The following is a 27,209-nucleotide window of genomic DNA, read 5'->3' on the forward strand; positions in this document are numbered from 1 at the left end:
GATCCCATCACCCACCGCTAACTTTATTTAGAAAGCTGACTGTTAATATCAGAAAATAATAGACAGTTTCCAAAACCAAGGTGGCACTAGACAACCTGTTTATGTCCTTTTTCCGAAGCCTCCTGAGATATCACTGTCACAATCACAGGAGGCTTCAGGACAGTCTAATGTCTACCCACGTGTATATGAACTTGTCAGCAGAGAGCTAGCTAGTCATTCTTGCTTTAGGAGGACTTGGTAAGAGTTTGCTCTTTCATAAATATGCCCATACAAGGCCAATAACACAACATATAGCAAAGTTCACAATTTTGTATTTTTGTGGTAAAGTAACCATTTACCAGAAAGTTTCATGAGAAAAGACTAGCAGTAACACAAGGCAAACAGTAAAACAGACAGACAATGGTTTGCATCTTGTCTTGGATTATTACCAGGGCTGTATTTATTACACATTCTTGGAGGAAATTGGTCTACCGTATGGACAACACCAAAATCTAACCTCTAAAATATATAATTACTTGTCCAAGGTTCGGACTTGGGACCTAGTTCTGCAAAAGACAAAATTCTAACCTCTGAGCCATCGTGCTGCCCATTCATATGAGCTTGTTTTAACCCTTTGGCTACCATGAACGCTCATCATTGTTTAGTTGGGACAGCCATGATATGTATGTATATGTCATTTGCAGTAAAAAAAAAAGTTTAATTTGTAATTTGTTGTTGTAGTTTTGTCATATCTGTTCAATAAATTCAACAAAATATATGTTGATCAAATCAGAAGTTTAGAGCTATCCTTGTGTAAAATTTCTGTATTATGTCAGTGAGATCAATTAGCTGTTTATTTCTTGTATTGGAATGGCAGAACAGTTAATTTTTATGTTGTGGTTCAAAAGTTTTTGGGAATGAGCAGTTTACCAACAGAAAACTGTGCAATTGTGTTCATGTATTTTAGAAATGTACAACATTTTTTGTTTTGCCTGACATACATACTACAGTTATGACTTGGTTATGACTTAGAACCAAAGGGTTCTGGAAGGATTTACAAAAATCTTTGCTGCTTATTTACATGGAATTCAAAAAAAGTTTTTGTTTTGACACCATGATTGATGGACCTTATGGTCTGATGTATTGTCATATGAAGCAGATCACATATTGTGAATTACTTGATATGGCTGCAGATAGCTCTGAAAATGTTCATACTTCTGCCTGAATATGTTTTTTTTTTGTTTGTTTGTTTTGTTTTGTTTTAGGCATGTCAATTTCAGCATGAAAATGTCTTCTCTGGTATTGTTGACATATTGACCCTGAATGCAATTTATTACTCCTGATCATTGGGTTTAGTGTTTGCATTTTAGGTCAGCATTGGGGATTAGAATGACATTTATAGCTGAACTACAATGTGAATGGATGGATACTCCATTAAAAGAAAATATCTATGCATCAAAGTAATCATAGTAATGCTACAAAACATGGTACATATTCATTTCCCTCCATTGCGGTGCTTAGGCATCTCATTCCAATAATATTCCCATTGGCTACTTTAAGCAACCCTGTGACATGTTTGCTACCAAGTTCAACAAATACGCCTCCCATGTCACCTCTTCACTTTCTGCGTGGTATTAGAAAGTTATTCAGCATCTTCACCATGGTCTAATAAGCTGGGATATGACCCAGAAAGGAGGTATGCTAAATTCTAAAAGTAGAGTGGTGATCTGCCAAGCAGAAAAGAGCATTGCGGGTGCAAGCCAAGTGTCACCATATGTAAAATCTCCAGTAGCCCCTATTACTGTCTGGGCAGGATAACTTTATAGTTTTATTTTTCTGCTCTGAAAGAAGGAGAACAACTTAAAAAACATAATAAACTTGTAAGAGGTTAAGATATTTCTTTAGGAGTCGGTAAATGACTATTCCTTTTTGGGTGTGATAAGTGGCTGCAGAAATACCACAAGCACCTTCATGCCAAAACTTTGTGTTCTGAAATTTCTGGCACTGAAACGCCTGTGCCTAAATCAACCATGCCAATTTTTGGAGGCCAAAAACAAACATACTGGCATTTTGCACATCCTAATTTGAGTTTTGTTTGACATGCTATAAAGCTAGAGAAAGAGCGTCCACACAGTGCTCTGTGAACGGAGAAGAGATGATGTATATAAGGACTTTATGTATGTACACTCTAAACCGCTTAGGTTTTTGGTATATTTTACCACCCACTTGCAGTTAAATGTGTTTTGCTGCTGATGGAGCTTAAATACTTATGCGCACCCTGATAGTGTCACACACAGCTCTACAAAGTTATTACAGCTCTACAACATTATGGATTAGAACAGTTGGACTTTTTCATTCTGTGTTTTCTCTTTTGTTTCCTTGTTTTTACACCAAGTTTCTTTGTAACTTATTCTGAATCTATGTCTGGGTTGTGGCTGTATGAAGAAAAGATCCTCAAGTAGGGAAACCTAAAGAAGCTCCTAAAAAAATTTTTCTGACAGAAAAGTCAGATAATAGAAGTATTTATAGAGTCTATATTGCTTTTGATATGATTACATTTGTGATTTTAGTTGACCCAGGTAATTCCTGTATTAGGCATACTTGAAACATCAACATTAGGTAAACTTTTTAATATATTTTAAATCTGCAGTTTTTTTTATTAAATCCTGCTATGAAATTTTTAGTTCAGGCAGTTTTTATACCTCTGTTCTCTTCTCACTGCTGTGCTTGTCACCCTGTTGCATACTTTTGATGTGGCAGTTTTAATACACATTATGCAGGAATCCTATAGTTTTATTATCTGCATCACATTGCTTTACTGAGCAGTGTTTTCTAATAGGCCACTTTAGGTTACATGTAAGCCCAAAATCTAAAAATACATTGATCATGTTAATATAATTAGAAGTCCTTTTTTATACATTTTTAATTGCTGCAAAGAGTGTCAATGGTGAAATTATCTCACATTATGCAGGCATAGTCTGCTGTTATAATTATTTGGAATTCCACTTTGAATAATCCCATGCAGTTTTTTGCCACAATAATTGAGTGGAAACATTTTTAATGAAATAAGCACATGTTCTTGTAGTACGTGGTAGAACAAAGTTTGGGAACAGTCCTCTTATAAGGCAGTTCAGCCAAGATGAGAAAAGCCAACCACTAAAATTTCCTGGATTGGTTGCAGTGGCATGAAGATATACACATGTATGTTTTTTCCAGTATTTCTGTATAAATATGACACCATTCTATGTGCCTTTCACAAAATTGTCCACTGGAATGTGTTGCATAGTTATAACACATTTATTGTAAAAGGATAATGGTACCCATGTGTTAAAATATAAATATGGTATCCACACCCAAAACCGTAATTGGTTCTTATACTACCATAAATCTAAAATGACTTTTTGGATGCACAAAAAAATCATTAAAAAATCAGGTTCTATCCTGTGTTATGTAAAACAATTGTCAGGGAACATTTTAGACCTGGTTTGGATTGTAGTGTTTTTTTGTTCCAATATACAATGTTATATATAGATCACCTGAACACCAAAAATTGTACAATATCATAAAAGTCATTACAACTACAGTACAACCCCAGTAATCCAGAACTCTGATAACTGCTCGGCTCTATTCAAGTCCAGTACTGAATGGCCGAGAAAAGGAAATTGGAATTAACCTCAGTTAACCAGAAACTACACTTATCCAGAATCGGCCATTTCCTCTGGGTGCCGGATTACTGAGGTTCTACTGTATATCTAATAAGGGATTGTTACATGCTTCTGCTGCCAGGGTCATCAGCATATCCCATGTCAGATCAGAGATCATATCAGATCTCATATCAGATGTTACCCCTGTCAGCTAGTCTTGTTCGGTGTCCACTCCAACTTCAGACCCCCAAAAAATACAGACAATAAGAAATGGTAAGACCTTTGGACAATATCAAGGAGTAGTGGAGCGAGCCAGTATGGCTCCCGCACATTCGCATCCAGGCAGGCCAAGGGAGGTTGTTTAACATCTTGCTTTTTGTATTACACAGTTTAAAGGTTGTTTTTTTTTCCATTACCTATAAATGGAAACAATAAATATAAAAAAAAACCCAATTTCTCTAAATGCAATAAAAAAAAAAAAATATTAGTTTTTTTTTTTTTTGAAAAATAAATTAGATACATTAAGTTAAACGATCCTAGTGACAAAATGTAAAACTTTTCATAGATAGGTTAGGAAGGGACTATAACATGTAGGTAGAGAATGAGTTAACAGCGCTTTTGTTAGCAGGTTAATAAGGAAATTATTCACATAATTTCAAGCCTGTGGTGATGGCCTGGAGGTGCACCTGCTGATAAAACGACTCTTTACATTTTCAATAGATTATTTGAAAATTAGTTCACTTGACTTGTGCATATTTGACATTCTGATATGCTCAACATTCTGATACATACAAAGACATTTTCTAGGAATAGACAAAAAATATTTTTTTCTCTGAAGCACCAAGTAGCTGTTTCTGCCATTGTTGTGTTTTTATTACGTAGACAGCCACATTCCATAATGATAATTGCATTCCAGTGTTACAATCTCTCGTATCTTAATACCTCTATAATGTATTTTGCAAGCATGATATATTCAGTTTATATTAAAGACTTCAGTCAAAATTGAATGTTAATACTGAAGTTTAATAGGCTAGTATCCTACTTTATGTGGCTCCTTTACTTCTCACCAAAATGCTATTGATCCTTTTAAATAAAACCTCTCTCATTTGATTGCAATTTTTATATTCAGTAATATCATTGCTTTGTTTCTTTGCTTCTCTGTACAATGAAGGGAGCTTTTGACCGGTGGAATTGGCTGGCAGGTGCTGTATATAGCTTTCTGAATACAACACAGCACCCTGCTAATGCAGACTACCTAGGTATATGCTACATGTGATGCCATGCCTCCGTGTTTAAAAGGACTGAAAGCCAATAAGTGAAATCAGAGGTACAGGGACTGGCTGTGGCAGAAAGGGCTGGATTATGCTGGGTATACATCCTCCAGAAATTAAGATGAGCTCTATTCAACTTTAGTGCAGCTTCTAATGCAGGCAATGATAAGATGACCATGTGCAGTGAAATCAGAGTAAGTAATTTTATTTTCAGAAGGGTCAAAGTATACAACTCTACAGAGCATAAAGTTAGGTGGGCTTTCAGACTGATGGGCAAAAATTCATGCAGGGGGCATAGCCTACCTACTTTAGGTGTTAATATGCCCCAGTGCCTTTTGTCTGCATTTCAGTGATCTGAGGACCCCTATTTGTGATGCTGGTGAATCATTCCAAGCTGTACCAAACACATTCATGTTGATGTCGCTAATAAAATTCTGATGTTTTAAAGTACCAGGTTCTAGAAGTTTAAATAATGAACACTAAATTGCCCTAAACGTTTCAATTGCCCTAAACGTTTTTTTAAACGTTTCAAACTTATTAGTGATACAAAAAGCAAAAAGATAAGTGGTGATCAAATGTGTTTTACAGGGTTCAGTCCCATCAAGCAGTGGTGGCAATGTGTTATTAGTCACAACTGCAAAGATTTGTGGAGTTTTTTATGCTCAAGCAGGCCATTTAAATTGTAAATAATCAGCAGAAGAAAAGTTCAAGCTCTTAAAATTAGACAAAATTGATCACAATTTTAAAATTCTTTGTGGTTATGCAATCACATTTTAGTAATCAACTATATAATAGCCAGATTGTTGCAAAATTACATTCATAGTTTTTACTGCACTTAATCAAGCTATAATCAGTTGTTTTGTTTTTTTCAGTAGTGCTGAATGTGTGATATTGTAGTCCAATTTAAAACAAATTATTAGAATGGCTAAACTTTTTAAACTACATGATTACACACAGTTTGAAATCTAACTTGAACTAACATAATATTAGGACATATTAGACAACATGGCATTGTCATTTTAAACTGGAATTCATTTTGGTGATGACCATCTTCAGTAATTTGAGTAAAAAATAACAATTCTTTAGGCACATTAGGACCTTAGATTGCTTGTAACCCTTATGCCCATTATGTATGATAGAGGTGTATGGACTGTTTGCCCGCTTGCTGTTTAGGATTTAGTCTGCTGGATATTTGTGTATCATGGGAGTAGCACAGAACATTTGTTGTGTTTAGTAAGAAATATGCACAGTCCCTTTTTTTCACTGTAGTTTAGAACAGAATAAAATAAAACAGAATCTGTCTGTCTATATAAGATGACCTGGAGGTTTATATTTTTTCTTATAAAATTTGTTGGTTTAGAAAGTGGGAAATTGTGAAGGTCTAGACCAGCCTTTCTCAGCTTTTATAGCTTTCAGATAACTTTTGCTTATCAGGGAACCTCTGATTTAAATTAACCACCCGACCGTTAAACCCGACCTTGGTAACGTCGGCGTGTGTGCGGGAAATTCAAATTTAAACTCATTCAAACACATTTTGTATTGAATTGAATACAAACTCCTGTATCCAATCCAATACAAAATAATTCAAAATAAATACAAACTATGTAATTGGTAAATTCAAACTCTCATTTTGTATTGGATTGAATACAAACTCCTGTATCCAATCCAATACAAAACAATATAAAATAAATACAAAGTATATACCTGGTAAATTCAAACACTCATTTTGTATTGGATTGAATACAAACTCCCGTATCCAATCCAATACAAAATAATAGAAAATATATTTATGTGGTTTTGTCTATAGGTATGTGACGTTGGACTCTGTTTTAAAATTTACCACGCTAGGGAGGTGTTTTAGAAAAATACATTACTATACAGTATACCGAATTATCGCATTTTCAGTATTTTTCATTTATTGATGTTTTCTTGTTTAAGCTGATTTTTGTGTCTTTTATTGAAAAACAGTGTACCGCTTTTGGTACAGAAATCTAGACATCAGTGTAACGCCCAGGTGGTTAATTGTTGGAAGAATGCCCCCATTACGGTAATAACCGGAAAGAACACCCTTGACAGTGCTAGTAAAAATACCACTATTCTAGTCCACTAAAAGATTACTGGTGTCATCCTACTGGTTGTGCCAGATAACGTTGAACTATGAGTTAAGCTCCGTACACAGGTGCAATTCATTTTTTGGAAAGGATCTGCACGATGCATAAACGAGCGCTGTACATACAGCAGCTTTCTGCTATATACAGAGGGGAGGGGGAAAGCAACAGAGCGGCACACTGCTGTGCACTCTCCCCCTTCCCTTGCATCAGGATCGCTCATCGTCCGTGGATCCCTCCTGGATGAACGACCCGGGCTGTACATACACCAGATTCTCCCCCGATATCTGCACTGGGCAAATTATTGGGCAAGAAAAATTTGACGTGTGTATGTAGCTTTACTCAGGTGCCATCAGATAGGAGGTTAATCAGCCAAAGCACAAGGAACCCCTAACCACCACCGGAGGAATGCTAGGGCTTATGGGCGAGCTGATAGCTGACCATCAGGTGCCTATAGCTCTGAATCTAAAGTTTTCTTTTCTCTTCAACTTCCATTCTTTTAATTATTACCAGTCAAATTCATGACAAGTTTTGTTCCCAGTAGACATCTCTGCTTATCTAAATCTACCACAGATGCCTTGATTTTTATTTTATTATTTATGTTCTCTCCCTGTCAGAGCTAACAGAGGCCATCTCCTGCCTGGGCTCAGTGCTCAGTCATACAATAAAGGTGCTGTCATGATTAGTTGAAAGAACGCTAAAGGCTTTGTAAACTGACTGTTTTATCCAATAGCCTTTGAGTTTTTTTCTACTGAACTCATGATGTACACAGAATTTCAGTATTTGACTGGACTTTGTGGTAAAGCTGTGAACATATTATTTAGCAATCAGTTTTTTTGGAGTTACAATACCGACATGAAAAAAAAAAATTAAAAGCTGACAAGTGAACAATTACACCAAAAAATAGTGGCATTTGTGTGTGATTGCAAATGTATTAACATAGACTTTGCCTTCTCTCCTCCAGGTGACCAAGGAAAGTGGCCCTCCTCATATGAAGAGTTTTGTTACAAGGGTTACAGTGGGAGAATTCACTGCTGAAGGAGAAGGGAACAGCAAGAAACTTGCAAAAAGAAGGGCTGCTGCAGCAGTTTTGCAGGAACTGCGAAAACTTCCTCCTCTTCCTGTAGTTGAAAAACCTAGACTTTATGTCAAAAGGCGTCCCAAAACCATAATAAAGGTATATTAGTCAAGTTTCATGACATGCCAAAGTTAGCACTTGATTCATTATTTCCTTTAATTTGCCTCTGATGATTCTGCTAGTAACACCACTTGTTTTGTAGGGAGATGACTCTTTTTAACAATTCTTTATCTATGGAGACGTATCATTGTCAGTCTAGGACAGGGAGTGTATTGGTAGGCAAGAAGCCCCCATGTCTCCTCTCATAACATGGAAAAGTTCTGTAGTTCACAGAGAATTGGAAACAAAGGTATCCAATCACTTGCTGTGTGCTCTGGCTCAGCTTACTAGATTTCTGGCAGGGTCAACAAGCATTTTACTGCAATAGCAGAACAGATATTAAAGGGCTTTCTGTGGTATATTCAACAGACCAAAAGGAAACAAATTAGAGAAGTTTATTGATAGGATTTCATGCACGGGAAGCTTCATGTGAATGAATAATTGAGTCATAGGCAGACTGACATTTGTGTTGCATGCTAGATTAAGATCCTGCTTTACAAAGCACAAGTAATTGCCAGCTCTAAGGTGGGCTTTGGCAGACAGGGCTGACATGTGACATTTGTTTTCCATGTATGTCAAAGTAAAACTTAATAACTGCACATGGTTTTAATATAGTAAGTGCAGTGCCATCTGTAAGGGAAGGATCGTGTATTTAAGCCTCTGTGGTTTTCCACCGACATGAAACGTCTGAGAGAGCTTTGAGGCCACAACATTAAAAGAAACACTGCTGTAGGCATACCTAGGGGAGATCAAGCTTTTAAAGTCTTGACGTGAACTTTTGATTAAAAGGCTTTCTGGAGATATACACAGTAGTACAGTACATATATATATATATATATATAATATTTATCTTTAAAACAACCTAATAGTGCAGTAGTGAGGGTCTGGTAACGTATCCCCTTTAACATGGTAAATAAGAGTGCTTGAGCATGAAACTTTTTTTTTTCAATTGGGGGAGGGGAAAGCCCCCTCTGCTGTGCAGCCCGAAGCTTATATATAAATATATATATATTGATATATTGATGTAGGAGGCACTGGGCTCCCATTCAGTCTTTTTATTGCAATTCTATTGAGGAAACTTGTTTACTTTACTTTATTTTGTCATGTATATGTTATGCTTCCTGTGGTTTAAAATAAAAGTACATAAGGGATCTAATTACTGAGTAATCAGCGATTTATGGGTCAGCCCAGGATTTGGGTCCATACTGTTGAGGGGTAAAAGATTATTTCTAAATTGTCTGGATTGCAAACTTCCAACAAAAATAGCTAAGAAACAATAAAGATGAATAGCCTATTAAAAGATAGAATTACAAAACTAACTATTGTAGTCATAGGCACATTCTATTTAAAGGTTGCTCTGTTGTTATTTTTATTTTCTACATGCCTTGAATATGATGGTCAACAACATTCCTCTAACTTCTAAGTCCAGGTGATCCTGTATCTGCCCCAATTTTTGACTCGAAACTGAGATGGGAAGCAGAACTCAATAAGCCTATCCCTTTGACACTCTTTCTTTTCCTGTCAGCATGCCTTTTGTCAGTTCTTGAACTGATTGCCTCTTTGTACTGCTTCTTCATCTCACTTTCAATTTTTAATGACTGTAAGAAGCCGATAACAGCCTAATGCAGGTACTTGGATGTGTGTGTGTCTGTATTAAGGACTATAGAACTTTGTGAATTTAAGTCATTAATATTTTAGATGTCAGCTTTTAATATTGAAGATAACTTGAAAATGATTATAAAAAGTATACTAAAATTGCATTAAGTGACTGAACTATGTCAATGCCAGGATGACATTTGGTTGTCTTGAACATCTGTTGTGGCTGCTTTAGGCTTTGGTGGGTGTGTAGGAATATATACCCATGACGAAAATTTCCTTTCTGCACCTCACATTTTATTTTCTTTAATAAGTTCTGTAAACAACTAATAGCTGTTTTTTCTTTTATAGTTATTAATGGCAATCTATCAGATTTTCCATTGCATGGCCAGTAATTCTTTGTTCCACATATTGGCAGCCTATGAAAAAAGTTATTTCCTTTTATATTTTTCCTGTAGTTTGACATTTCACCAGTGAAAACGTTACAGAACGAAACATGGGAAAAACTCTTTCATCTTCAGTTTGCACTAGAACAGGATAGGACTTTTTAAAATGCAGACATACCATTACACCTTCGTTAACTTGTTGGCATCTTTTATCAAAACCACGAGCATCAATATACAGTGCCCCCTTCCCCTTTATGACTATAGCAGCCTCCATTCTTCTTTGAAGGCTTTCCACAAGATTGTGTCTGTAGGAATTAGTTTTTAATATGGTTCATATACATGGTGTAACATATTTTTCTCTAATGCCTGAAGTCTGCTTTTTTGACATATTGGCCACTTTAGCAGCACTTGATTTGCAGCGAATAGAATTCTTGTGTCATTATTTGGGCAGATTAAATTTATAGCTTAGGTTGAGATCACTTTGATCCATCCATTTCCTCACTGACCTTGAAGTGTGATTATTCTGCCAAATAATAAAATGCTTTGTAAAAGGCCAGACATGAACATGTTTCCATTACATTGCAGATGACCCTGTGTTTTGATGTCTAGTGAGGCAGAGAGGTGCGTGGCCTGTGTGACTGTCACTGTCTGACCCAGATTAGAGGCAGGATCAAGTTTCCTGGGATGTTTGGGGGCTGTTTCAGTGGAACAGACCTGCGCCAGGAATTTTAACCTCTAGGTGATCAAAAATGTTCTGCTAGTTCATCTCCCTTTGCATAGCAGGAGCTAGGTTCTAGAAGATAGATGAATCAGGTAAAGAAATTATTTGCTTTGCCACCATGTTTTCATCTGCTCATGATGTCCAAGCCACTTCTGTTTACGATAAAGCCATGCAGAAATCCACAGTATGATGATGGATGTCTTTTTGATTCCCTTGGGATGTCTAACTTGTCCTGACAGGTTATTTAAGAAACAAGTAGTCCATCTCAAGCCATCTAAAACTCATTGGCAAATTTGTGAATATCTCTCAGCATTTACTTATGGTGCATGCTAACCAACAAATGTGGCAACAACAGAAAAGTAGTCCTTATGTGATATTGTCACTTTAACTAAAAAAAAAAGCCAACAATAATCTGCCTTTTAAAACAGAATAGCTGTGATAGAACATTGTTCTATGCAGTTTAGACTTAGTACTGATGCCTGGTATCATGTACAGGTAACAATGCCCAATTCTTACCTAAGTCTTGGGTAGCTTCTCCTGGGCTTGCAAGGGAAGTGCAAAAGGGGTGGAATATACAATCATAAAAAGTGGTGAGCTTTACAAATCATGTACAAAAGCCCCCTTTCAGCCAGCAAAATTGCCTTTTACGTAGATCTAAATGAAACCATAAAATCTCTCATACACTTTAAGATGTTAGTTATTTCAAAAGCCAAATTTAATATTTTTAAAAGTGCAGTTTTCATGGAGAATAGATGGAGATCCTGCCATATAGGTGTTTGCCCAACAGGAACTTTCTTGTGATGTTTGCCAGCTGTCTCTCGTGTTGTATTGTCAGTCTGTGTCTCATGCACCCCTGGTGCTTGATACCCCCAAACTCCCATTGTCAACATTAGAAAGCCACACCAAAGCAATGACAAGTGAGTTGCATAGCAGAAAGAAAAGTACAACCTTTTATGAAAAAAGACATGGCAGTTGTTATACATTAATAAATACAATAAAATTAGTGTTTACTTTTTTTCTTTTAGATAGTTTGGTCCTACTTTACCATTCTTAGGTGATAAATGTTAGATTCAGTGGAATATTCTGTGCAATACAAATGCACTAATTACATATGATGAGTTCCCATTTAATGAATTGGCAGCTGTGCAGTAAGTTTCACATATCTTTCTATGTCAGGCAATTATGCATTATTAGTGTCCCTGCTAGAGTGCTAGACTCAAAGCACAAGATTCTTTTAGTCCACATGCGATCACTAATTTTCTCCCATTAAAGCCAAGCTAGACATGATTTATCAAAAAGGTGCCATCAGGTTGGGTCAGTGCTTCGGCTCAGGCAGTCATCAGTTTTTCATTTTAATGAGACTGCCTTCTTAATGCTGCATATTTATTGCTGTATGTCTTCTACTGCAACCTGCCCCTAAAGGGATAATTTTGTAATGGCCGTCGAAACATGTTGCCAATGCTCGGTGGTAATGGCGTGTCAAGATGAGATATACAGCCCACTAACAAACCCATAAAAAAGTCCATAAAACAGACATTAGCACATTTACTGAAGTCTTCCTGGTCAGTTATGCTGAAATACAAGCAGGGCTTACAGACTGCTGCGTTGAAGCTGTTATATAAGGGCCTGTCATCTGAAAATAAAGAATTTACAATGCCATTTAAAAGTCAGTGATCTATTCTGTGTATAGCACTTTGCCAGAATCTTGGAAAATGGCCAAGGAAAGAAAACATCCAATCTTCTGTGATGCGTCCTGACTTAATTCAATAGAAATTCATTGTTTTCACTTTAAAACTCTTTCGTCAGACAGCACAATCCAATTACGTCTCCAGTGACCACTAATGCCGCTCACCTCTCTGTGCCTTCCTGTGCGAGTCTGCTTACTGCCCATAACCACATTCTGCATTTCCTTGTCACCTCTTTAAAATGTCTCTTTCCAGCAAGAATATGAGCTTTTTTTCATTGTATTTGCAACGTTATCTACAGAGAATTTTCAACAGCCGGTAAATGTTTTTTGGTTAATTTGTTTAAAATGCATAGTCCAACTTCCATCATTTTTATTCCCATGGGTATTAGTAGGCTGAAAGACCCATCACTAAAAGATTTCCCTTCTCCCTTTCTTTACTAAATTGTATCACTGGCAACACCTGTAACATTTTTAGTTCTCATACACTAAACTAAATGAGTTGATTAAGCACTAGTTCTACAGAATTATTAGCACGTTTTACAGCTCTGGCAGATATTGTCTTTGGGCAGGGTTTAGAAGTTTCTTCCTGCAGTTGTAGGGAGCTTTTCAATATTTTTGCACAGCTTTAATTGGGGCTCTCAAGGAATGACGCAAGTATTTTTCTATTCGTCTTTCATTGGCACAGGTTCACAAGCAAACATGCAATTTATTGTTATTAGACAGTATTTATATAGCACCCAGCATATTACACAGCGCTTTACAAACTCCACAGTCATGTCATATTTAGGATATGCTCATGATATATCTGAGAAATCCATCTCTAGTAGTAGAGAAATAGGGGTTGTGGTCTTCCTTGGTGTATTTCGGCTCGGCAGCATGGTCACAGCAAAAGGTCTACAGTATATTATTACAAATAGCGTGGTCCTGAGATGGCTCTGTGGCCTCATGCACGCCAGCTTCTTATAATATAAATTGTTTACATGCAGTATATAATGTAACTAACTAAAACCAATCAAAAATAAAGCACTTTTTTATCCTAAAGATAATGTCATAGAGCCATAATATAAATATACTATACTTTCTTTCTTCATCATTTCCCCCATTGCACAGATCTGAGTCTAGCTGTAGAATGATGAATAAATAGTGTACATATTTCATTTTACTACTACATGTTTTTATTTAAAGTCACAGGATCCAGTGTTCATGTTTTTGTGCCTTTGATTATTATACATCCAGTACTCCAATTGTTCAGTGTATAAGCCTTTGAATTTTTCCTTTCTAGGCTTCCCCAGAATATGGCCAGGGGATGAATCCAATTAGTCGTTTGGCTCAAATTCAACAGGCTAAAAAGGAGAAGGAACCTGAGTATGTCTTGCTGTCGGAGAGAGGAATTCAGCGCAGAAGAGAATTCATTATGCAGGTAGCGATCAGATTTAAAGCCTTTTTTTGCCATTTTTCCTGTGAATAATGTTGCCATCTTATAGAATTTAGGTATAATGCCATAGACCTGAAGCTTAATATTAAAATAAAAACAAGCATGACTGAACACTAATATCTACTACATAACAACTACCTTTAATTGCTGGTTCAAACTTATACAAGGGAAATATGAAAACTGGAAAAAGGAGTATGACTACCTTATATTTCCTGCACAGAATGCCATTCTACAGTGGGCTAAATTTTGTTTTACTCACTATATTGTAATTTTCACTGTTACTGCAATGTTAGGATGTCACAAGTGCTGTAAATTCAAACTTAGAGGGCACCAAAGGGTATATTCAAAAACAATTCGCTATATGAATTGCACTAATAACAAATTGATGAATCTATCACCATATTAATTAACACCATCCAATAGGAGCAAACCTTTTTTTCACCTGGGTAACTGGATGAAAGACGATGCATACATTTTAGCAGTTCATACTTTTCCCTCTAAAGGCCTTGCGTGTAACATAAACATTTTCCCTTCCCTGATGCTTAGTCCTGTGCTGGCATCATATTAAGAAATCATATGTAGTCAAACCATACATCTATTATCACATACAATAACACTTAGTTGTGCATGCACCCATCCGTAATTTCATTTCAAGTACATTAGATTCTGCTATGTTTAACAATTAGGAACATTTTCTGTCCTCACTCCCAATGATTTTTAAAAAGCCTTTGACCTAATTATCCCATGTCCAATTATTCCCAAACATCTAACAAACAAGTATATCCTGAGATAAGGGTAGTTGAATATTATATGCAGATCCTTAACTATCCTGTAAGTGGTAAACCTAGGTCTACCCCTTCCAATCTCTTATGTTTTCATATTGGTCGATGAAGCTGATGTTTGAGTTCAAAAGACCAGTAGAAAAACTCCAGGAATACAAAGGTTGGAGATCTTTATATTTGCTAAATTTTCATATGCACCTATTTTTCTTTACAAAAGGTCACAGTATACATTGTTTCATTGCATGCTCAATTTGAAATACCTGGACGTTTGACAGGTTAATTTTAAGCCATACATCAAACTATTCAAAGTCCAAACCCCCTGCAAAAGGAATAAATCAACTGGGAGAAGCACAAAAGCTATAAAATATACAGTCCATACATGTAATCGTAGTTATCACATTTATCAAGACTTGTAATGTTGCAGATGTTTTGCAGCTTGTCCAAGTCACTTCCTCCATTCTTATGAGTGTCATGAAAGTACCCCAGTATTTATATCCACTCTGCATTTATATTGACAACCACAAAAGCTTAATGACAGAATGCACATGACTGGGTGCATGTACCTGTTACTGTGTTGGAAGAAATCACAAAATATCAACACTCATCTGCTTTTGTCACAGCTGTCAGCACTTTCCTTAGGGACTTTAATAGCTGGAACTGATATGTGTGCTTTGCATATCATCACTGCTAATTGTACTATGTTCTTGAGGGAGATAGATAATTTGCTGTATTACATTTTTAGGTTTAAAAAAAGACCCGTTGTAAAGTATGGTACAGTTGGCTGAAACTGTGAAAAATAGAATCCTCCTGATACCCTATTTAAAATACCCTGGATCAATGATCTACAGTGTTAATGCTTATAAATAGCCATTTATATTTGGTGCATTTTGAAACATTTAGCTTTGTAAAAAAAAAAACCTTTAGAGAACTGGTTTCTATGAAAGATTTCCACATTCCCTCATTTTCATAGTTGTTAATGTGAAGAACCCTTACAGTGTGCAGAAATTAAACCTCTTTTCCCCTAGAGTTCCCTCTTGTAATTTGCATTGGCCCTAAAGTGAACAACCAAGTTCACTTTATGAACCATTTATGTTTTTATAGAAGGTGGTCATATCCAATATCCCTCTTTAATGCCTTTTCTCAATGGAGTATGCATTTTGATCAATTAATCTCACCTATACCTTATATCATTTTATTTGCCCTTGTTTGAAAACTTTCTCCTGTTCTATAATAGTAATTTAGTTTGCTGAACTGCATTAAAGATAAGGTCTAGGTAATGCTTTGTAAGATAAGATTATGTCTCTCTCCCTGGAGCTCATACCTCTTTTCATACATTAAAATATCTTTCTTAGACTGGGTACACACGTGCAATAATTGTCTTTGGAAAGGATCTTTCACGATCCTTTCCAACGACTAACTACTGCACAATGCATGAATGAGTGCTGTACATACAGCCCCGTTCTGTTCTATAGAGAGGGGAGGGGGGAGAAGGACAGAGCAGGACCCTTCACTTCCATAAGGATCGTTCATGGCCCATCATCCGTGGATCTGCCAGGACGGTTGTTCGGACGATGGATGACGGGCGCTGTACACACCCCAGATTCTCGTCTGATATGGGCCCTGAGCCAATTATCAGACGAGAACAATTGCACGTGTGTACACGTAGCCTAACTTTATAAACTGCAGCTTGGTGTTTTCTGCTGTTTGCTCTTCAATATAATTTTATTCACAGAATAGCATTTCTTCATATTTCATACACAGGCACCTGAGTCTCATAGTGTGCTTGTAAGGATTCAGCATTATACCGCTGACGGCCGGGATGGTTGATACAGCTGTCTGTGGAAAGTTTCTGGGTCTCACCCAAGCCTGAGTAAAAGCTGTGTTTGTGGTTTCATCAGGCCACATGCGCTGTCACTGCTGGAGCTCTCAGGAGCAACCTGCTGTCTTCTGGTAGACTCACACCCACAGCCTGTTGAGTAGGATTTTTATGTGCAAATTGTGTATCCCTGGAAATAGACTTTCAGATAATGGCCAGGAAAATTAATAAAATGATGACTACATTTGCCTGTAACTTCTGTGAAGAATGCCATTAGCGCAGATTAGTCTAATTTATATCTGTAAGGGGATAGTTCATAGGTTATAGAGGTGGCAGGTGTTTTGGCTCAGCAGAAGCAACAAACAAGCACAAAGCACAACACCTGGCACTATGCTGTTATACTGTGTTACACTTTCTGCACAATTGCGTATATATAAAGAATTTTGCTTATTTTACACAATTATTTCCTTTTTTCATTTACCAGATACTTTATTAAAACTTTTACATCTAATCCTATTATTAGGACGTCTGTTCCAAAGAAGAAAAATGTAAGTTTTTCTAGTATGCATTGATACTAGTTCACAATAGTTAACCTTCACGTATGGGTTAACACACAATACATTTGGTAACCTAAGCTAATAATTTGGACACCTACCGTGTTTCCCTGAAAATAAGACAGGCTCTTATGTTAATTTTACCTCTGAAAATCGCATTAGGGCTTATTTTCAAGGGATGTCTTATTTTTGTCATGTACAAAAAAAAATCTATAGAAAGATTCTTCTGTGTTACCTGTGACCTGTCAAAATCACATATTTTTTCTGTTATATACAAGGAATCATGAATAAGAATGGACAAAAATGATTAATGGAAAAAACACAGCTTCATAAGCAAACAAGTGCAACATAACAAGAAAATGTGCTGACAATTAACATATGACTCATGGAGTAACATGCAAACACAGAACAGTAACCAATATAAATCTAAAAATAAAAGCAAAAAAAAAAAACCTCAATCAATATACATTGCTGCTAATGAATAAAATACTAGCAACGACCCTTTGAAAAGAGAATCCACCAACCTATTATTTCTCCTAGTTGGAGAGTCACACCATAGAAGGGTTAATAACCACCCTGTGATTTCTTGACCCCTTGCTCCAGTGCCTTTAAAACCTCATGCTCTCTCTCTGCTCTCTCTGTCCTCTTGGTATCCCTCTGCGTACCACGTGACTGCAACCTCCGAAGAAGCCGATAAGGCTTACTTTCGGGGTATGGCCTATATTTCTCCCTTGCATGATTAGCATGCTAGGGTTTATTTTCGGGGTAGGTCTTATTTTTGGGGAAACACAGTAGTTTAATTAGCTATTCCCCTCAAACTGAATTTCTTGTTCTTGATCGAACAGAATCCTCCATCAGGCTTTTTTTGTGTCTAGGAGCCTGGTAGAGAGGGTTTTTCCTATGCCAATGTGCCGTATCTTGTGGGAACCTGAACTAGGGCACTTGCTGTCATATGTCTTGTTCCTATTGAGGATACTCGCATGTTAATATCCATTTAGTTTTGCATAGAGTAGGCAATGTATAGAATCTCTGTTGGGTTTAAAAGCTCTGTGTGTCTCCAATAGGGAGATTAATTCTCTTTATTTAAACCAATGACCCCAAAAAGTAAGAAAGAATTGTGGATGTTAAATTGTCACCAAAACTGAGTGAAATATGGGAGACAATTGTTGTGGTGGGAATTCTCTTCACATTCTGCTGTTGTATGTACATTATTAGAAATAGTGGGCAATCTGGTACCCGTAAACCCTGTAACTTTTATCTACTTTCTGTTGTACACAAAATAAAGAAAATATTTTTTTTTCCTATCATTTCTGCTACAGGTACAGCAATATGCAAGCATGCCTGTGGTGTGTCCTGTACTGTCACCATTATCTGTACCCAATAAAACTGAAAGCTAAATTTTGTTAAAAAATTTTGCCCAGTTGTATCAACTTTTCTTTATGTTTTAGTTTTTAAGGTTTGACATTTTGTTCATGTTGGTATTCAGAAGAAGCCTAAAATGAGTCTTTGTAGCTTTGTGCAAACTGGAGAACCTGCAATATAGTCAGATGGAAGAATATACACACATCTACACACCTGGAAGCCAAGACATTTACCAGGATTGCAGCTGTTTATTGCCTTACACACATGTACTTTGAGATACAAATTCAAGCTGGCTATTAATTTAGGCTTGGGCAGTTTTGGGAGCACCAGGCTGTTTAATCTGCAGAAATTAATAACCCTTAGGATCATCATTTTCAGTGCAAGACAGTACTATGTGATTATGAACTGGGCAATAACTATGTATGACTGACCCCCATAGGAAAACCAATGGCAGAAGTATTTTATACAAATTTATATTTTATACAAATATAATTTCCATATGCTGTTGCTACCTTCTTTTATACTATTGTGTATTCAGAAGGTTCTGCTCCTGATAGCAGTTACATGGTATGCTAAGGTATTGGCTACAATCTGATTGTGCTGCACTGTATCATGAAGGTTTTGGTGTTCTGTTTAAGCCTAGCATAAAACCAACCTACCTTTGGGAATTTCTGGTGTCTTTTCTGATTTTCATGGTAATACACAGTTTTTTTTATCAGGATAATGATAGTATTTTCCTGGAATGTGCAAAGATTATTAATGTTTTTTCTAATAGGTTAAAGTTGGAGACCAAACTGCAACTGGAGCTGGACCCAATAAGAAGACAGCAAAGCGAAATGCTGCTGAAGCAATGTTGTTGCAGCTTGGATATAAAGCTTCAACGCCTGTTGCAGAGAGCAGTGCAAAGGTAACAAATCGTATCATAGTTAATCCAAAAATGTAAAGGTAACAAATTGTATCTAAAAAAAAATTTGAGTATATATAATGGTAATAAACAGTATTGGAGTAAGTGAGTGTGGAGAGTATATGTATAAATGAGATTTACTGATCCTAGATAGCAAAGATAGAAGTTTTTTTTACCTAACAGCATAACCTAATGCCAACCTAATTTTGGTTTGGTACATTTGTCAAACTTTTACTTATCTGCATCAATGCATGGATATAAACAAGTGGTTGGTCATATTGTTTTTTCTATTGCAAGATTGCTGCCAAATTCTAATGATCCCCTTTGTGTGCACTTATCATACATAAAACTAATAATTTCTCCCCCATGTTAGCCATTGACCAGAGCAATATTCACCATTATCTCTGCACTTAGTGGCATATGATTGATGTGGAGCAAATTGTGTCATAGTTACATAGTAGGTCAGGTTGAAAAAAGACATAAGTCCATCAAGTTCAACCACTAGGGAAAAACCCTGGTACAATTTGCCTCAACAGGGGAAAAAAATTCCTTCCTGATTCCATGAGGCAATTGGATGTTCCCTGGATCAACGGTCTCTGTTATTTTTAATTTAAAGCCCTAATACCCAGTTATATTCTGTGCTTCTAGAAAAACATTCAGCTTTTTCTTAAAGCAGTCTATTAGTTCCTGAAACTACTTCCCGAGGGAGCCAATTCCATATTTTCACAGACCTTACAATGAAGAATCCCTTCCTTATCCAGTGTTTAAACTTCTTTTCCTCCAGGCCCAAAGAGTGCCCTCTTGTCCTTTGTAATGGTCACAAAGTGAATAATGGGGAAGAGAGTTCTCTGTATGGACCATTTATATATTTATACAGGGTGATAATATCCCCCCCTAAATATCTCTTCTCAAGGGAGAATAGATTCAGTTCAGCTAATCTCTCCTCATAGCTGAGCTCCTCCCTTCCTTTTATTAATTTAGTTGCCCTTCTCTGCACTCTCTCCATTTCCACAATGTCCATTTTGTGAAACTGGTGCCCAAAACTGGACTGCATATTCCAGATGTGGTCTGACCAATGCTTTGTACAGGGGCAGGATAATGTCTCTATCTCTGCAGTCTATTCCTCTTGTGATACAAGAAAGTACTTTGCTGGCTTTAGATTTTGCAGCCTGGCACTGAATGCTGTTATTAGGTTAAGTCTGTTAAGTCTATCATCTACCAAAACCCTCAGATCCATTTCTGACCCCCCCCCCCCAACTGTATTCCCCCTAGACAGTATGAAGCATGCATGTTAGACCCCATGTCTCAATTCAATCATTTATTTCAGCTCACCACCCTTACTCCAACTGTACACATACATTATATCAATACATAAACCATGCTACTGAAAGAATTTGTGACGCCATACTGATAAACTCCTCTCTGATGTAGAGGAATCCGCATCTGAAATCCTCACCAAAACCATCAAATCCTTTAATATTGATTCCCATGGTCCTCAGCATGCCTTCCTTGTTCCTTCTAGTAACCTACTGTATTGGGTGAAGGTCAGAGGAAGAGACTGGTGAAAACTGTGAGGATTATGAAAAATGACTACACCTTAAAATTCATTTCAGTTTGGGATGCAAAATCCACTTGAAGCAAACCAAAAATAGGTTATCTGCAGGTCAGATGTCTGAATGATATCCGATGTGTCTGAAACATATTCTATTGTCTTAGGTCTAAAGCCTGTTGAGACAGTTCTTGTTGCTCTATTTTATTCTGTAGTATTGTTGGGCAGGAAGACCACTCTGCATTATGGCAACCCATTTATTTAGGGGGCTGTGTAGCTGGTGAACTCCTAGTCAAAACCCCCAATCTCTGCGTGCTTGAGTTGGGTAAGTAACATTCAAACCAGAGGGTCATGGCAATACAGCAAGTGGCGAATTGCAAACTAGTCAGCAATGGGTACTAAACAGCATACTACCAGCAGACACCCATAGGGCAAAGGTGATGGTATCTGTGTAAATGGTAGCTCGCCTTTCAGGGATATCTTTTTTTTTTTTTTTTTTTTCTAATTTGTACTGGTGTAGTTTTGTGGCATGATGTGATGTTTTTGTCTTTCTTGCAGCAAGGGGAAATTCAAGGCTGGGGACAACAAGGTTCTGGTGCATCTGACCAAACAAGCAGTAAGTTTTTTTTTTTTTTTTTTTAATTCCTTCACAAACTAGGATAGCACATAACTTGATTTTAGGTAATAAAGGTATTTATAATGAAAATGAATCTCTATAGTTCAATTTAAAGTACTAATATGCCTCAAAAAAAGTTTCTGCTTAGTTAGGCAAAATGTAATTACATCTAAAATTCCCACAGAAAAACCTTTTGCAGATTGCATCTGTGTTGTTGTAATACATTTATGGGATTGAAGGGATCGTACCGTGTAATGGGATTGTTTTCTAGTAATCTAGGTAAAGTATTAGACCAGTTAAAGAAGCTTAAGCTGTGTACAAACATGCAATAATTATCGTTGGAAACGAAGTACTAATGATCGTTCGTCCGATAATCGTTAACAAAAAAAGTGCACAACGACGCCGATGAACAAGGATTGTCGCTGGAAACGAACAACCGTCCTGGTGGATCTGATTGGGCGACGATCGTTCGCTATCGTGTATACGGTTGTTCAGTGATCGTGGATGGTTCTGCAGTACACTTTCTCCTTTACACGTCACTTCCTGCATCGTTCAAACGATCGTATCTAGCGTGTGTACTTTATTGGTGGATTATATTTGAACGATCGTTTTGTTAGAGCATGTACAGAATTGTGCACAATTCGATCATTCAAAATATTTGTGCATAATCGTTAGTTGTTTGTTTTCCAATGACAATTATTGCATGTGTGTACCTGGCTTTAGATATATTGTGGACATTGTGATATGTTGTGTTCAGTTGGGTTAGATCAGAGGTCGGCAAACTCCGGCCTTTAGGCCAGATACGGCCTAGCTGATAGTTTGTTCCAGCCTAACGCCCCCTGGCCGATCTGGCCTAATGCTGTCCGGCTATGCGTGGCTCTGGAGCTGCAAGTTGCCGACCAGGAAACAAACTACCAGAGCTCTGGAGCCGTATGCGGCCCTTGAGCCTCCTTTTGCTGTGGCTCTCTTAACACTTCTGCCGCCGCGGTAAATAGGGAAGGCCCCCTGAAGGGAAATCCATCTCTTCGGCAATGCAGACGGAGCAGAGGGATTTCCCTTGGAGGGGCATTCCTAATAGGGGGCGGAGCCATTAGGCGGGACTCAGTCCGGCCTAGTGTGGTCCTGCCCACCCCATAAATGGCCTAGTGGCCAAAAAAGTTTGCAGACCTTTGTGTTAGATAATAACACAATAACTTCTGCAACCCATGCAGCTTCTTTTGAAGTAGTTTTTATGTGTACTTTCAAAGGGAAGTGCAGTTCATCTCCTCATATATGTGTTAAGGAGAAGAACCAACCGCTTGTGTAATTCCAAAAAAAAAGGAGAATGGAAATGCAACTTAGTCTATTCGAAAAAGGGGTCTACTGGTTTGTACCAAAATATTATTTTATAAAACACTTTTATTGTGCCTCTTTCAATAAGGAACAATGGTTTCAATATACTTGCGTGAAAACATACATTTAGGTATAGGTCAAGCAAAAATGAAAACATGATCATAAAGCGTTTACAATGTTACAGAAGTATGAGTTTAGTCCTTAAAATCCCAACACCTTTCGAAACACTACTTCTTCAGGACTACAGGATATCTTAGATAGCATAGGTGAGTGTCAATTTATGTATGCAGGTGTGTAAAGGGTACTACAATTCTACACAGAACCTGCAAATTCATTATTACAGAAATTACACTGTTTGACTGAAACATATCTGCTTGTATGACCAACATGGAGAAAATCATTTACGGTAGCTATTCAGTTAGTCCCCATGTTACTTAAAACAATTGAACTGATATAACTCTATAAACCTTCCATTTGCAGAGCTTCACGTTTACAGTTTTTCCTACTTTGTAATTTTACTCAATGTATTTCATAGGTGACCTCTATAAAAGGTTACTCTATTTTGAAAGTATTCCGGAAAGAACATTTAATGAGCCTGTACTTCAAAGCAGACATCAGCAAATAATCTAATATAGTTAAACTGTAGTATAAATTATTCCCAGATGTATATAGAAATTCTGACACTGATTTCATTATTTTTTAATGATTCATTTGCCATTATTTGCATAGGTACATAGTCACAGTTTCTTTTTGTATTCTGAAAAGAAACATGCATCCATTCCCTAGCAAATCTAGGAGAATAGGCTCTAAATATCTTGTAGTAATTTATAAATGTAAGATAGAACATATCTATGTAATGCTGGGAAAGAACATTTATTAATTTTTTTTATTCTGGTATAGGTAATGTAAAATGCATGAGGAGTGTAAGGTTTTACAAAAAGTGTTTAACTGGAACAGGTAAAATCAATTTCCTGATAAGTACCGGTTAGAGGATGAAGGGACAAATGTACCTAGTTTCAGTTCTATACATATTCTAGCTTGCAGCCAATCCTCCCTAACATACCCACCTAAAATAGAGAAAGTAATCCCTAAAGGAAACACTGCATTGTCAAAAAGTGTTACCTTTGTGCATCACTGTTTAATATGATAGCTCTTTTTAAATACTGTGTAATAATAATAACTAAGGATTAGAAGAGAGTTTATATTTATCCTGACACTCAAGCCAGGTATTTTAAACTGGCAATGTTAAAGGGGAACCAATAAATTGTTTCACAACCTACGGAGTGGAGACCCAGAAGAAGGCATTTGGTGAAAGAGGAGGCAAAGATTGCTCTAGCAACAAAGAGAAAACTTTTATTTTAACCTAATGATACTGCCAGTGACACACTTTGTTCAGGGGTGATGACAGTCATCCAGTGTACTATATCTTTGAAGAAGAAGCACTGTCACCCTAAGACATAAAGTATGTTTGTAACCACCAGACATGATTCTGTAGTTCAGAGGCAAACTTTCTGAGAATTTGCAGGGTTGATCAGACTGCTGACACAAAGTGCACAAAACAGGCATAGAATGAAATCTGTAGCAAAGGTTGGGCGATTGTTTTCAGGATTTACAGATCTAATAGGTTCAAGACTTTATCTATGCACAACCTATAGGTGGTCTCCATCAACACTGAAAGTCTTAGGCCGCATACACTCGTGCAGTAATAGTCGTTGGAAAGGATCGTGAAAGATGCATCGGCAAGCACTGCACAATGCATGAACTGAGTGCTGTACATACGCCCAGTATCAGCCCTGAGCCGATTATTGGGCGAGAACCGTTGGATGTGTGTACGTAGCTTTAATGTGATGTATATTACAAAACCTTCCAGCATGAGATTGTTGTACTCCTGGACTTGGCTTTGATTGCAGCCCCTGTGATTACTAGATATACTAGTGATTTTTTGGGACTTGGGATATTTTTTTATTTGTATGCTATCTTTCTGTGTTTAATTCTTCCCTATGCCTAGCATACTTGTCTACTCTATATTAAAGGGATTATTTTTGTGGATCAAAAGAACAAAAGTAACAGTAAAACCATGTGTATCTAAATGTTATACAGGTAAGAACAAGAAATGATAACATAAGGATCCTTGGCTTGTAGTTTACCTGGCAAATGAACACTTTCCTTGTTAAAATATTAGAGATATTATGCTTCATTATGTCTGTTTAAACCAACAAAGTCCCAACTTGTGATTTGTTCCCTGGCTTTCTCCACTTGAAGAGCATGAGAGATGTCTACACGGAGCCAGGTTGGCTTCTTCCTTCATAGTAACCAAGTTAGAAATTATTTGCCAATAGGCTGATTTTTTAGATCACTGCCAGGATAAAATGAATCATTTGGTACTGATCGGTTGACATGCACATGTGTACACGTGTTCAGGCAATCAAAGTAATCCTTTCCCATGCAAACTGTTTCTCAATGTCCAGCTACAGGTTCTGATCAAAGAGTCCAACATCGGTTAGCTCAATAGTTACATCAAGAATTTTGAACTTTGTGCTGGTGGAAACATTCTAGATAAATGTATTAATTTTGCCTTTCCTGTAATAGTGTGCTGTCATTACCTAGATTGATTGTTTGTTAATGCAAAGAGGGGGAGCTGTGCTGTTAATTTATGCAAAGCAGTGCTTGAAGCATGGTGCCAAAGTGTTTGCCTTTTAATCCAATTTACCCAACACTTATGTGTAGCTGGGGAAATTGCCATAGATTAGAGAAAGTGCTGCTGTCAACAAAATTCTGTTAACATTTAAGATGTCAACCCAGTTTACTCTCAGTTAAAATCTATTTGGTTAATATTTGGACATTGCCTAGGACTGACTGTAGACAGGATACATTTTGGGAACTGTTGACAGCTAATCCTAAGGTTATTTGTAATTTTTTTTTCTGAACTTTTGACAGTAGTTGCAGGCCAATGCAAACAAAATCACTTCTAAAATGTATCTTAAATCATCTTTAGCCAAATATTTGGCATCATGTAGCAGTGTTTTCCCCAGCCCCTTTAAGCCGGACACACCACCCAGCACTTTTCAGTAACCACCTGGCTGTTTTTGGGTGGTTACTGAAGAATTGGGTCACAATACAGTGGTTGCCACTCTTCTACAGTTTCTTGATTTCTTGAACACTGATGTAGGTAAATCATTTGAACAATATCTACATCTTTATCTGTCATAAGTGATCAAATGTTGTGCCTCAAGTGCTCCATATTTATTTAAAACTTCAAATATATTATTTAGGTTATCCCAATAGAAGTGAGGGTTGCTGTGTGTGCCTGTTAGGGAGATTCACATTCTCTAGCAACCTTAAGAACTGAGAGTGATGACAAAACCCAAATTTTTAGGTTTTCCAAAAACAAAAATAGAGGGATGAATGATGTCTTGGACATTTCCCCCAAGATATTGCCTCTCACTGCCCATTGTGTTATCAGGAAACATTTCCTTAATGAATTTGGATGTATACGGATGGAAAAATAAAAAAACAAAAGTTGGACCCTTCCTACTACTAGTTGTGAGTTTACATACATTTTGGGATCTTTTTATAAAAGCAGTGAATTTGATATTCATCAAACATTCTCCATGCCCATGTGTTCTCAAGGACGGTAATTCCAGAGAGTGTTTGGTGTCAGATTAAATTGCTTATTGATTTGCGTATTCTGTATGGAAGAACAATGGCCGGATTTTCTTTTAAGTGTTATGTTCCAGCTTCCTATCACAGTAGTTCTTTAGTAAAATGTTATAAGTGAGCCCTGTGGTTAGGGACCAGCCTTTCACTGCATGTTAGTGTTCTGTCTTTGATATGCCATGTAGATTTCCAGATAATCCTTTGCAGAGCTGTTACACTTATTCATGTGCATGGCAGGGTGCAGCATGGGTTGCATAATGAACACCAAATTGTGTTGACACCCTTTGAATCAGTTCCTCCTCCCTGGGTGAAGATGTGTATTGTACCTGCGGGGGAAGATTGCTTTTTTTTGTGCACTCTTTGATAGGCTTTCCAATGTTTTATCAGCTGAATTCCTGCACACTGATCACTGTGTTTGTGAAGGTGTTTCCTAGCATCAGACAAACTTCTGTAAAGTTAGGTTTTGGCCACAGTTTGTAAAAGATGTCTCGTGTAGATATATTCCATTTTGTTTTCTATATGTAAATGTGTATATCTAAGACAATAGCCTGTTGGTATATTAATATATAGGGTTCAATTCAAAATCTATCAATATGTTTTTTATTATGCGTTTATTTTAAATTTAATGCATTT

The 27,209-nt window shown here is 37.0% G+C and overlaps 1 protein-coding gene across 4 annotated transcripts in view; it reads left to right on the top strand.

Annotated features, from left to right (window-relative positions):
- Positions 1 to 27,209, top strand: part of STAU2 (staufen double-stranded RNA binding protein 2) — a 170,836-nt gene that overhangs the window by 66,815 nt on the left and 76,812 nt on the right. For all 4 annotated transcript variants that reach the window (XM_072411049.1, XM_072411053.1, XM_072411052.1 and 1 more), the window contains 4 exons: positions 7,967 to 8,179; positions 13,852 to 13,989; positions 19,294 to 19,425; positions 21,530 to 21,587. In XM_072411049.1, coding sequence (XP_072267150.1) covers positions 7,967 to 8,179; positions 13,852 to 13,989; positions 19,294 to 19,425; positions 21,530 to 21,587 — 541 coding nt within the window. The remainder of the gene's footprint in view (positions 1 to 7,966; positions 8,180 to 13,851; positions 13,990 to 19,293; positions 19,426 to 21,529; positions 21,588 to 27,209) is intronic.

Source organism: Pyxicephalus adspersus, chromosome 5 (genome assembly GCF_032062135.1).
Source record: "Pyxicephalus adspersus chromosome 5, UCB_Pads_2.0, whole genome shotgun sequence".
NCBI classification, from domain to species: Eukaryota; Metazoa; Chordata; class Amphibia; order Anura; family Pyxicephalidae; genus Pyxicephalus; species Pyxicephalus adspersus.